The sequence below is a fragment of the Balaenoptera musculus genome, chromosome 15, assembly GCF_009873245.2.
Source record: "Balaenoptera musculus isolate JJ_BM4_2016_0621 chromosome 15, mBalMus1.pri.v3, whole genome shotgun sequence".
In the NCBI taxonomy this organism is placed as follows: Eukaryota; Metazoa; Chordata; class Mammalia; order Artiodactyla; family Balaenopteridae; genus Balaenoptera; species Balaenoptera musculus.
The window spans coordinates 71534485-71545728 of NC_045799.1; the positions used below are offsets into that span (position 1 = coordinate 71534485).

The 11244-nt window shown below is 57.3% G+C and overlaps 2 protein-coding genes across 2 annotated transcripts; one reads left to right on the forward strand and one right to left on the reverse strand.

Annotated features, from left to right (window-relative positions):
- The first annotated feature begins 444 nt into the window (after positions 1-444).
- On the forward strand, positions 445-5144 carry APOBR (apolipoprotein B receptor). Its single transcript, XM_036826820.1, has 4 exons — positions 445-877; positions 1218-3884; positions 3976-4238; positions 4329-5144. Exons 1-4 carry the CDS (start codon positions 821-823, stop codon positions 4396-4398), a joined length of 3057 nt encoding a protein of 1018 aa, XP_036682715.1. The 5' UTR covers positions 445-820; the 3' UTR covers positions 4399-5144.
- IL27 (interleukin 27) lies at positions 5076-10181 on the reverse strand. The gene is made up of 5 exons (XM_036826826.1): positions 10050-10181; positions 7812-7984; positions 7629-7727; positions 6519-6677; positions 5076-5617 (listed from the first exon to the last, which is right to left on the reverse strand). The coding sequence occupies exons 1-5, from the start codon at positions 10078-10080 to the stop codon at positions 5366-5368; spliced, it is 714 nt and encodes a 237-aa protein (XP_036682721.1). The 5' UTR covers positions 10081-10181; the 3' UTR covers positions 5076-5365.
- Positions 10182-11244: the final 1063 nt, after the last annotated feature.

Below are 11244 nucleotides of genomic sequence, written 5' to 3' on the forward strand. Positions count from 1 at the left end.
CTTGTGGGCTTCCAACAGTCAGTGCCCACCTCTCCCAGCTCTTTCTCACCACCAGGCCCTCAGACTGCTGTTTGAAATGTACCCCCTTTGGTCTGCTTCGCAGATCACTCAACCAATGAAAAATGGGGTCCTACTACCCATGCAGGGCTCTAGAAATTCAGCAACATGTCATACATGGCCTCCACCTTCAAGGAACTCAAAGGAGGGTAGGAGGTAGACGTGAATAACCACAGTACAAAGTTTAGCCAAGTTTCGTTTCGCAAGAATGACTACAGGTGAGGGAATGGGCATTGGAGCCACCAATCCAGCCCCTTCTTCCTCTTGGGCAAGCATTAATGACCCTGAAATGAGAAGCCAGAGCTCTTACCAGCCCCCTCCTCACTCCTACTCCTTGTCCCCAGGCAAAACAGGAACCACAAACCCCAGCTTCCTCTCACAGAGAGGCTGTGGCTTTGGGGGGAGACGGAAACGGCTGAGGTGTAAATACAAGACCTGAGTCACTTGAGCTGCAGTTGCCACATGCCCCCTCCCCCCTCCCCAATTCTGAGGTCTCCTGCTCCTGCTTTTTCCTTTGGGTCCTCCTCCCTTGCCCTTTAGCTCCGAATGTACACCACCTGAGTCCCCTGTGTGATATACACCCATTTCCCAGCCTGGGCTGGAAGCAGCTGTGGGCATTGCAGAAGGTGGGCAGGGCTCGGGGTGGGGATGCGTCAGGGAGAGACAGGGGAAGAGGAAGTGTCTTGGGTCCTGGGGAAGACTGGCTTGGTGGGTGGGGACAATCATTGTCAGCTTTCTGGACACACAGACAGAGACAGACAGGATGGATTTCCTCCGGCTACATCTCCCTGGGCTGCATCAGGCCTTGAGGGGGGCACTGGTGAGAGGGGCAAAGAGAGGCCAGAGATTTTCACCCTGCTCCCTGGGGCCTCACCTTCCTTTCTCCCTTTGAGCTTCTCCTCAGACTCAAGATTCCTTCCCCAGGATCAGACAGACTGCTAGCCCGATCTTCTCTGGATTTCAATCCCCTCATCTCCACAAACACATCCACACACCTCTAATCTAGGCCCTTTCCTGCTCCTTCTGCAGATCCTGTCCCCCTCCTCCTCCTAGATCCTAGAACCCCTCTTCCTTCTCCCGAGTCCCTCTGGCCCAGGGCCCCGAGGGAGAGGGCTGGGCGTCCCCTTAATACCTTTGTCCCCATCCCTCTTTTCTTCTAGGAGTCTTTCAGCACCTTTGTCTCCTACCTTATGGGAGATGATGTCCCCACTGCAGAGAGGAGGGAGGCGTGTGCAGCTGAGGAACTGGGGGAGGTGGCTGCAAGAAGGCTTGGGGGGAAGGTGGAGGAGGAAGCCCAGGAGGCCGTGGAGGGCCTTGGAGGCAGCCAAAGCAAGGGGGATGGAGGGCTGAGAGGGCCTGGAGAGGCTGGAAGATGCCAGGAGGAAAGCTCAGCTACAGAACAGACCTGGGGTGGGGGAGAAGGCAGCTCCCATGGGTCTCAAGCAGATAGGCAGGACACTGGGGCCTGGGAGGCAGCCACGGCCACTAGATGCCAGCATTCAAGTATCCCCCTGGAGCCCAGAAAGAAGTCTGAGGCAGGGTCTGAGGCTGGTCGAGACAGGAGTAGCCAAGCGCAGGACAGTCAGCAGCCCGATGAGCAGGAAGTGAAGAGAGAGGAGACACTGAGAACCTGGGAACGGGAGGAGGAGGAGGAAGAGGTCAGGGCAACAGAGCCAGGGGTGGCTGGAGGGGCGGAGTCAGAGGGGACCTGGCACAAGGAGCTTGAGCGGAAGGTGAGTGTTGATGGGCAAAAGGTGGCAGAGGACAGAAAGGAGTCAGAGCATGGGGTTGATGAGACAGCTGCAGAGGAGATCCAGGGGCCTGGGGCCAAAGGGGCTGGGAGGGAAGAAGAGGTGGTAGTGGTAAGGGGTGGCCAAAGCACAAGGGCACAGGGGACACAGGAGCCAGGGGCAGAATCTGAGGACAGGGAAACCTCAGGCAGGGAGGAGGCTGACCTCCCAGGGGTTGGGGAGACTGAACATGGGGCAGTCCCAAGAGAAAGGATCCCAGAGTGTACTGGGAGAGTCTGGGCCCTAGAGGAGACCTCCAAGGGAGACCAGGAGGAGGAGGAGGTGGATGAGAATAGAGAGGCTGAAGTGAGCCTGTTCTCCAAACAGACCCAGGCCCTGGGAACTGAGAGAGTGGAAGAAGCGGCCAAGCACCAGGCAGCAGGGAGGGAAGCTGAGGAAGGTCAGGAGTCAGAGGCGGAGGGAGGGGAGGGCTTTGAGGGCCAGGCAGATCAGGCTGAGGAAGAGGCTATGGAGAGGCAAGACTCAAAGATCAGGGCTGCTCAGACCAGTCTCAAGGAGGTGGTGCAGGCAGAGGAGGCCGAGGAGCAGCAGAAGAGTTGCTGGGCTGCAGAGGCTGAGCTGCTCCAGGACAAAGTAGCAAATGAGGCTGAAGGTGATGTTGACTTGGAGGCAACCCCAGAGGCCAGGCCCAAGAAGGAGTTCAGCAGGGAGAGGGGTGAGGAAAAGGCTGAGACCAGGGGAGAAGCACTGGAGGTGGGGTGGGGTGGCCTTGAGCACAGGGTCACTGAAGGCCAAGAACCTGAGCTGGTGGGAGGCCCCCAGACCCCCACAGAGCAACCTGAGGAAGGGCAGGTATGTAAGGAAGAGCTCTGGAGCATTCCAGCCCTGAGCAGAGAGGAGACAGACAGGAGCCTGGAGGAATATCCCAGGAACGTGGGGTATGTAGAACCTAACAGCTCTGTGGCTGAAGCCTGGGAAGACAGAAGAAGGGATGTGGAGACAGGGAACACCCGGGAGGAAAAAGCAGATGCTGAAGAGGGGAAGGAGGAGGCTACAGGAGGCCAGGCACCGGTGGCTGAGGCTGAAGGAGGCCGAGAGTCTGCACGACCAGAGGTCCCAGAGGCAGGCGGGGAGTGGATGAAAGTAAAGGAAGCCTGGCATGAAGCAGAGGAGGGGGAGGCCCCTGGAGCGGAGAACCAGGAGCTGGGTGGAAGGCAGGGAGCAGAAGCAGGGACCGTCCAGTCATTGGGAGAGTCAGACATCACAGAAACCAAGGAGGAGGAGGTGGAGGCCGCCGTGCCCTGGGGGGCAGACAGAACATCCAGGAGAGGCTGGAGGCTGGAGGCGGAGGCTCCGAGTCTCCAGGACAGCAACGACATGGAGACAAATTCTTTGGCTACCGAGATCGTGGAGGATAAGGCAGCTCTGGATGGAAGGGCTCCTGGGACTGGGGACAGGCCCGGCAGAGAGGCTGAGGAAGCATTCGGGAGAGACCGGGATTCAGAAGGGAGAGAGGAAGCCGGCGGAGGTGAGGACCTGGTAGAGGCTGCAGAGGGGGAGAAAACAGGTGGGCAGGAGTTTGGCCTGGAGGGCTCAGCAGAGGAGGAGGTGCCTGGCAGAGGTGGCCAAGGAGAGGCTTCTGAGGCCACTCGGGCGGGTGAGCCCGGGGGAGAGCAGGCTGAGGTGGAGGAATCCGTAGTAGCAGAAGGAAGCTGGGGGATGGATGGCGTTACCTCGGGCTCCCAGGTGGTGAGGGTAGAGGGCCTCCCAGGAGGGCACACACTGGGGGAAGAAGAGGCTGGAGGATGGCAAGCGAGGGAGCAGGGGCAAAGCAGTGAGGGGCAGCATGGGGACAAGCACCCCGAGGGAGAGGCACAAAGGCCCCTTGAGGTGGAGGATATCGAGGTGACTGGAGACCAAAAGGCAGAGGCCAAGGAGGTGGATCCAGAAGGCCTGGAGGACGTCCAGGGCCAAGAGGACCAGTCAACCAACCAGGACCCTGCAGAGGCTGAGCCTGGACCATGCGGGGAGGCCACCGGGAGCGCCAGAGGGGGTGCTCACAGCAGCTGGAGCGAGGTGAGGGCTCCAGGTAGCGTCCTGGGCTGGACAGAGCAGAGTCTCGAAGCTGAAGCCGGCCCCGTGGTACCCCGTGCCCTCTTCCCCGTAGGCCCTGCTGCCTGGGTCTTGCCTGGATGTCTCTGTCCCGAGGAGCCGAGTACTCCTTTCCCGCAGCTCCTCGCAGCGCCGCTCCCGGCCCTCCTTCCGACGGACCCCCGCCCCTGAGCAACCGGAGGAGCCTCCCAGCCCCCCACCGGAGGGAGAGCTGGTAGCCCCCGAACAGAGACTTCTCGAGCCAGAGCACCCCCCAGAGCCAAGCTCCTCCAGCCCTGAAGGGACTCCATTGCCAGCCAGAAGGCCCCTGGGACAGAGGTAAGCACAGGGTGAGGTGACCGGCCTGGGATGGGGAGGAGGCTGACGGCATCTGGACACCAGCTCCCACGGCCTGTCTTCCGTCTGCAGGTTTGGCCTGGCACACCCTGGCATGATGCAGGAGCTGCGAGCCAGGCTGGGCCAGCCAAAGCCCCAGTGACTGGGACGTGAGGCTCGGAAGGCTGGGTTGAACCCTGCTCAGCCTGACTCCCTCTGCCGCTTTGGACGCGTCCTTTCCACCCTCTGGGCCTTAGTTTCTTGATGTGTCATTCACGGAGCAGACAGAACCAGATGTCTGCGCGAACCATGAACTTAAGGAGTCTGACTCTGCAATGTGGCTGGTGGACCACTGCCCCGCTGGGGTCACCTCTCTCTGATGGCCTGCCTTGCCTACCTCCCCAACCTGTCTCAGCTGCTTGGAGGACTGAGCGAGGACAGAGACAGTTCTCCCCACAGCCTTCCCTCTCTACTGCGCCCACTCCTCGACCCCCCCATTCTCAACCCCCCACCAGGCCCTGGAGAGCTGTGTAGGACTAACGCAAACCTCTGGGGCTGAAGCCGGCCTCGAGGAAAAGGTCAGGAGGGCCAGTGGTGCTCCATTTGCAAAGAGAAGCAGACCAGCTGCCTTGAGCTTCCGAAATGGGAGCTCAGTCTCAGAACTCCGCTGGTTACTACGGCAGCCACCAGCTGAACAAGCCAGAGTGGGGGAAGGTGGGCCAGGAACCCCAAAAATGTAAGATCAGAGAGGAGTCCAGGGTAACCAGAAGCTGCAGACTCTGTTCCAGGGCCCCTTTGCATGTCAGGCACCCCTTCTCTGAAAAGAAGCCGAGGCAGAGAGAGGGTGAGAGTGCTTTATTAGGCACCCAGCGTGGCAGCCTAGTCTGAGGATGACTAGCAGGTCCCCGAAACAATAAATAAACCATTTTTCTAAACAATAAATAAATATCTAAGAAATAAATATCTGGCAAGGACTGGAGGGGCCTTAAGTTATTGGATAGGGTCTGGGGCGGGACACCAGTGGAGTCGTGCCTTGTCTAAGGCAGATGAGCCGGAGCCTGTCTGCTGGCCCAGACTCCAGTCCTCAAGTCCTGATGGGTGGAGGGAAGGGGCTAAGAAGTCACCCTCCATCAGGGCTGGGAGCTGGGTGTGGGGAACCCCAAGGCCTGGGCTGAGTTCCTGGCCTGGGAGAGCAGCAGCAAGTCCCTCACCGCCCGAGACAAGACAATTTCCAAGGAGTGTAGCGACTGGTAGGTGTAGAGGAGCTGGGGCCAGGACACCTGGGCTGACATCTGCAAGGGGCCGCCCAGAGCCCCTGGGAGCAGCCCCTCCCCCTCCTCATTCTCCTCCTCCTCAGGCAGGTTGAATCCTGCAGCCAGCACCTGTGGGGAGAGACCCATGGGTCAGAGAATGGCCCGCCTGAGACCCTGAGTGAATCCTTGTTTCTTTATGTGCCCAGTGGTGCAGAATGACATCAGGGACCACAAGGGCATGATTTCCCTGGACAACCCCTACTTCACATCTTCCATTACGTCATCGTTTCATGTGAACTGCCTGATTTTTTTTTTTGGTTCAAAAAAATGGAAGTCACAGAGCAAGATGGTGCTCATGGAGCTGGCTCTCACTCATCCAGGACTGCCCGGGGGACTGGGGGCTCTGGAAGGTCCTCTCTTTCTCTCTCTCTCTCTCTTTTTTTTTTTTTTTTTTTTTTTGCTGTGTCATGGGGCTTTCGGGATGTTCCCCTACCAGGGATAGAACCCGGTCCCCGGCAGTGAAAGCCTGGAGTCCTAACCACTAGGCCATCAGGGAACTGGAAGTTCCTCTCTTAAGGGTTGTCTTAAGATCAGAAATGGGCAGAAAGGTGATATGGTTAGTTTTTATGCTGTTTTCATTTTCTATTCTTTTATTAAGGGTAAAATTCCTATTTCCCTTTGAAATGTTCAGGAGAATCTGGTGATGTCAGAGGATGAGGGAGAAGGGAACGTACTTTGCCGTAGGGCCTGCTGACGCCAGATGCTGTCCTGGCTTCTGTCATTTAAGACCAAGACCCCAAGAGAAGGCAGAGATTCAGGGGGTAGAGGTAGGACCTGGTACACCTACACATACACACACACACACACACACACACACACACACACACACACACACACACTCAGAGAATCTGGAGCATCTCCTTCCAGACTTATCCTATCTCTGGGCAAGGGGTGTTTTAAAAGGGAACCAATGAGCCTCAATTTTGGGTGTTAGTCTCTGGGGGTCGAGGAGGGTGGGTGGGCACTCTACCTGGAAGTGGAGATGCTGCTGCAAATCTCGGAGATCCAGCCTCATGGCCCACAGTTGCAACCTCTCTGAACTGGTCCAGAACCCCTGCCTCCCCAGCCCTCCCAACAGGGTATGGAAGGGGTGAAGTGTCATGGAGAGGAAGCGGAGTCTTTCTGGGTCCTATGGAAGGGGAGGGAAGGCATCAGGAAAGGCCTGCAGGCCAAGGATGACCCACTTCAAACCCAACCTCATCTCTATTTGGGTCCCATTCCCAGCATGAACTCCAATCCCCACTCCATCCCCATATCTATTCTCATCCTTAACCCCATCTCCATCCCTACTCCCTTCCTATGTTCATCACCATCCCATCTCCACTGTCTCTGATCTCTATCCTATCTCCTTTTCCAACCTCATTTTCAGTCACACCCGAACTCATCTCCAACCCCCAAGCCCATCTCCATCCTTCTGTCACTCTCTATCCACAACCCCATTCCATTCCCTTCTCTACCGCCCCGCCCCATCTCCATCTCCATCCTTCTGTCACTCTCTATCCACAACCCCATTCCATTCCCTTCTCTACCGCCCCGCCCCATCTCCATCTCCTCACTTGTTTTCATTCTGTCTTCAACTTCTTTCCCATCCTTGTTCCCATTCTTATCCCAATTCCATCCCTCTTTCATGTGTCCAGCCTCAATGTCACCATCTCTCCATCCCATCTCCAACTCTACCCAACCCCATTCCATTCCCATCCTCACCAGCGACCCCCATTCTTTCTCTATCCCCACTTCATTTTCACTCTCATCCCCAACCTTCTTCCCATCCCTAACCTCTTATCGTTCTCACTCATAATACCAACTCCACGCCTCCTCCATACTAATCTCTAACCCCAATCCCAGTCTGTTCCCATCCCCACATCTTTCCTTGCTCAACTTCATTCTTACCTTCTTCCTAACGCCATTTCTTTATTCCAGCCTCATCTTTATATTCAGTGACCTACCCAGCCTCATCCAGATTCTCTCCCTCAATTTATCCCCAAATCCATCTTCAATTCAATCCCCAACTTTATCTCCATCCCCCCAACCCAGCCTTATTGCCAGTTTGCCTGTCCCACCCCGCCAGTCCGCCACTCACAGAGAGGCCACGCCAGGCCTGGAAGGTCAGGGAAACGTTGGGGAGCTGCTCTCCCAGGGGCAGAAGGTCCAGGTTCACTCCTGGCAGGTGAGATTCAGCCTATGGGGCAAGGTCTTTTAGTGGGGGCCCGAGGGGATTGCGGATCTTCCCATCCCCAGAGCCAGCTGCATTAGGGAGACTCACAAAGTCACGGGCCTGGACCCGAACCTCGGAGAGCAGCTTCCTGGCGAGATGCAGGCTGACCTTGAACTCCCTCTGCAACTCCTGCAGGCTCCGGAGGGGCCTCCCTGGGGGCCTCGGGAATCCCCAGACACCAGCTCGAGCCAGGAGCAAGGAGAGTAGCAAAAGGCTGAGCCCTGGAGCAATGAGGAGGGGGTGGGCAAGATGAGGGGAAGAGCTGGAGAAGAACTCAGGAAAAGGAAGGGACCGTGCCTTGTCTGAGCCTGTGCTACAGGCACACTCTGTGTGTCATCTCACTGACCCCTCAAAACCACTAACAAGCTGTTGAGACACTATATGGCATCTCTGTACAGTGAAAGGAAAGTGCCCCTTCCCCCAGGCAGACACAGTCGTGCACAGAGTGCCCGCCTTTGCAAGCAGATCTCGGGCTGGATCTTGAACCCCACTATCTCCCTTGGCCAAGTGTCTTTCTCAGTGAACAAACTGCACAAGGGTATGTGGCAGCCTGGGTGCTATTATTCTCCCTATTTTGCAGATGGGGAAAGTGAGGCTCAGTGAGGTTGACTTGCCCAAGGGCACATAGCCAGAGGGTGAGGGGACCAGGACTGGATTCCAGATCTGCCCAAATGCAGAGCCTGCATGCTTCCCCCAGGGAACTCAGAGGAGACCGCCACCTCCCCTGGAGTGGGCACGGTCTGTTCTGCCAAGGATTCCCCGGGCTCAGCCAGGTGGCTCTGATGGCCTGAACCGGGGTCCCAGGGGTGGGCTGATGATGCTGAGGCTCTATCCCAGGGAGTCAGAAGGACAGATTGGTCCAGCCTCCCCCAAGGCAGGTAGATCACTCTGCAGGGTGGGAGGAACACGGGGTGCCAGGAGAGGGAGGAGGGTCTGGAATGGGAGGCTGAACCTCTGTTTCTCATTTGGGTTCTTCCCTTGAGCAAGTCACGTCTTATCTCTGTGCCTCAGGCTCCCATCTGTAAAATGGGGGAGTCAGACTGGCTGATTTCTGAAAGTGCTTCCTGCCCTGCATTTCCTGGAAAGAAGGAAGAGGGGCAGTGGGGCTGGAGCTCTGGGAAGACGGCAGTTTCTTCTTCAGGGAGAGGAAATCTAGCAATCACTAGGGAGTTACACAATTCTCCTCGAAACCCAAACCAAAACTGGTCACTAAGTCGAAGTCTATTCCTGCTCCCCCTTCTCTCCATGCCTCTTTCCTATCCATTCTTGATCTCTAAGCCCTGGGCTCTGCTCCTCGAAATGTCCTCTCAGTAAAGACTAAGGGGAGATTCTGGGCGCTTCCACTACCCCATGGACTTACACAGGTGGTGGGTCATGCCTGCAATCTGTAGCATTCAGGCTCCCTGGCTTGGGGGCCACTCTGGCACCCTGGAGACTTAAGGCAGAGTGGGGTTCTTCCTAGCTCTATGGGTGGGCACTCCCAGGCCCTGGTGGATATTGCCCACCCAGAACTGAAATGTGCCGTCTCCTACTGACCCCCTGCTTTCTGAGCTCTGGAGTCCCCAGACCCTTCCCTTGGTTTCTCCTTCCCCTCTGCAGCCAATCCTGGGGCTTTTGCCCGGCCTTTGAAGGTTCTGTCCCCGTCTTTCAGTCCTTGGTCCCTACCCTGACCCTACCATCGGCTCCTCTGTCTAGAGCTCTCTTTCCAGCCTCTGAGCTCTTCAGCCACCAGCTGTAGCTTGGACCTCCTTCCAAGCTTCAAACTCCAGACCCTTGACCCAGTTAGACTGCTGACTCCTTGGCCCCAGCCCCCTGCTCCTGCTGTTCTTCCTCTAGCCAGCCCCAGTTCTCAGCCAAGCTGATTGGCCCCTGCTCATTCACCCCAAATAAACGCTTCATTTATGCGCCTAGTCCTGATCCTGGTCAAAGCGCCTGCCCAACTCTCCCCATTCATGCCAGTCAAGTCTTCCCATCCTCAGCCCAGCCCTCACCAAACTTCCACCCTTCTACAGAACCCTGGCCCCCCATTCATGCCAGCCAACCTGCCCTGCCCCATCCTCTGCCCAGCCCTGGCTTGATCACTACCCCTTTGCCCCAGCCCCTCTCCCCAGTTTATGCCTGTGTCACTCCCATCCTCCAGTCAGCTGTATCCTGTATCCTTAGTCTTGCCCACATAGTAGCACCTCAGCCCTTGGCGCCCATCCACAGCAGGCAAGCTCACCCATCCTCTGCCCAGTCTCAGCCAAGCCCCCCACCCCTCTGCCCCAGCCCTGGCCTCAAACTCACGCCAGCCAAGGTCGCCTGCCATCTGGCCCATGGTGGGGCCAGCCTCTTTGGACAGCCATCTCCCGGGCAGGGGGAGTCTTATACTGGGGGCTGCGCCCGGTTTCACTTTCCGTCCTGCTTGTACTTTCGGCTTTGTGTTCACTCAGTCTTCCCTCTCACCACCCCTTGCTAAAATGGGGAAATGTAATTTCCCTTCCCAGAGGGGGTGGGAGGTGCAGTGAGGGTGGTGGGAAGCTGGGGTTTTGGTCAATCCCAGCTCCTGACTCCCTGCTGCTCTACCAGATCCAGCCCTCCCCTCACTTCCCCACTCTTGGGTGAGCCACCCCGCTCTGCTTGCTGGTAGATCCCGGAGACTCTAACCCCCTCCTGTTTCTCTTCTTTGTCATCATCATCCTAGTGCCATCACCAGCTCACTGTCCTTCAAAAGACGGATGGCCAGGTAAGGGGATTGCCCATTAGAGGGGACTTGGGGTTTTGAGTCATCCTTACTCTCTTCTGGTTTACCAGATGGCTGAGGGAGGGAGTGCCAGGGAAGTCAGGGCTCAGTGGGTAGCTGGGATGAGGTTTTGCGTGAGGCGGTGGGGTCTCAGTCTGGGCAGAGTCAGAGTTCAGTCTATAGTCAGGGTCAGGGCTGGATGAGAACACGTTCATTCAGGGCCAAGCTCAGACTTCAGCCGGAGGCAGATCTAGGATTAGCGTTCAGTCTATAACTCTGATCAAGACTTGGTCTAGGGCTGGACTCAGAGCTTTGTCTGGGGCCAACATCCTGCCTCTGCCTGTGTTTGGGGTCAGAGCTATCAATGACCTGGGGGCTCTGCATGGGGCCAGTTAGGATTGGGCTTAGAGCTCAGTCCAAATGGGGCACAGACCTCAGTCTGCGGCCAAGGTTCCGACTGAGCCTGTGACTCAGGTCAGGACTCAGGCTTGGGCTGGGATGAGAGCTCAGTTGATGACCAGGGTCAGGGCTCAGTCTGTGGCCAGGTTGGGGTTTCTGTGAGGTCAGGATCAGGGCTCAGCCAGGTCCCAGGATAGTTCTGGTGTTTCTGCTCTGTAGAGGGCTGTCAGGGGCCGTCAGGGCTGGTTACAGATCTTCCTTCCAGCACAGCCCCGCCCTCAGCCCCACCCTGGATTTCCCATCTTCAGGGAGAAGATGGGGGTTTCTTGGTCTTCCCCCAAGCCCACTGCTGCCACTTTC

What these genes read in the sequence shown, in the direction of transcription:
- APOBR (XM_036826820.1), top strand. Translation starts at nt 821, where the DNA reads ATGGATTTCCTCCGGCTACATCTCCCTGGGCTGCATCAGGCCTTGAGG. An exon ending in CTCACAGCAGCTGGAGCGAG is followed by an intron (nt 3,885 to 3,975) that starts GTGAGGGCTCCA and finishes TCTTCCCCGTAG; the next exon opens with GCCCTGCTGCCTGGGTCTTG. An exon ending in AGAAGGCCCCTGGGACAGAG is followed by an intron (nt 4,239 to 4,328) that starts GTAAGCACAGGG and finishes TTCCGTCTGCAG; the next exon opens with GTTTGGCCTGGCACACCCTG.
- IL27 (XM_036826826.1), bottom strand. Translation starts at nt 10,080, where the DNA reads ATGGGCCAGATGGCAGGCGACCTTGGCTGGC. An exon ending in AGGCCTGGCGTGGCCTCTCT is followed by an intron (nt 6,678 to 7,628) that starts GTGAGTGGCGGA and finishes CCCCTTCCATAG; the next exon opens with GACCCAGAAAGACTCCGCTT. An exon ending in AGCAGCATCTCCACTTCCAG is followed by an intron (nt 5,618 to 6,518) that starts GTAGAGTGCCCA and finishes CTCTCCCCACAG; the next exon opens with GTGCTGGCTGCAGGATTCAA.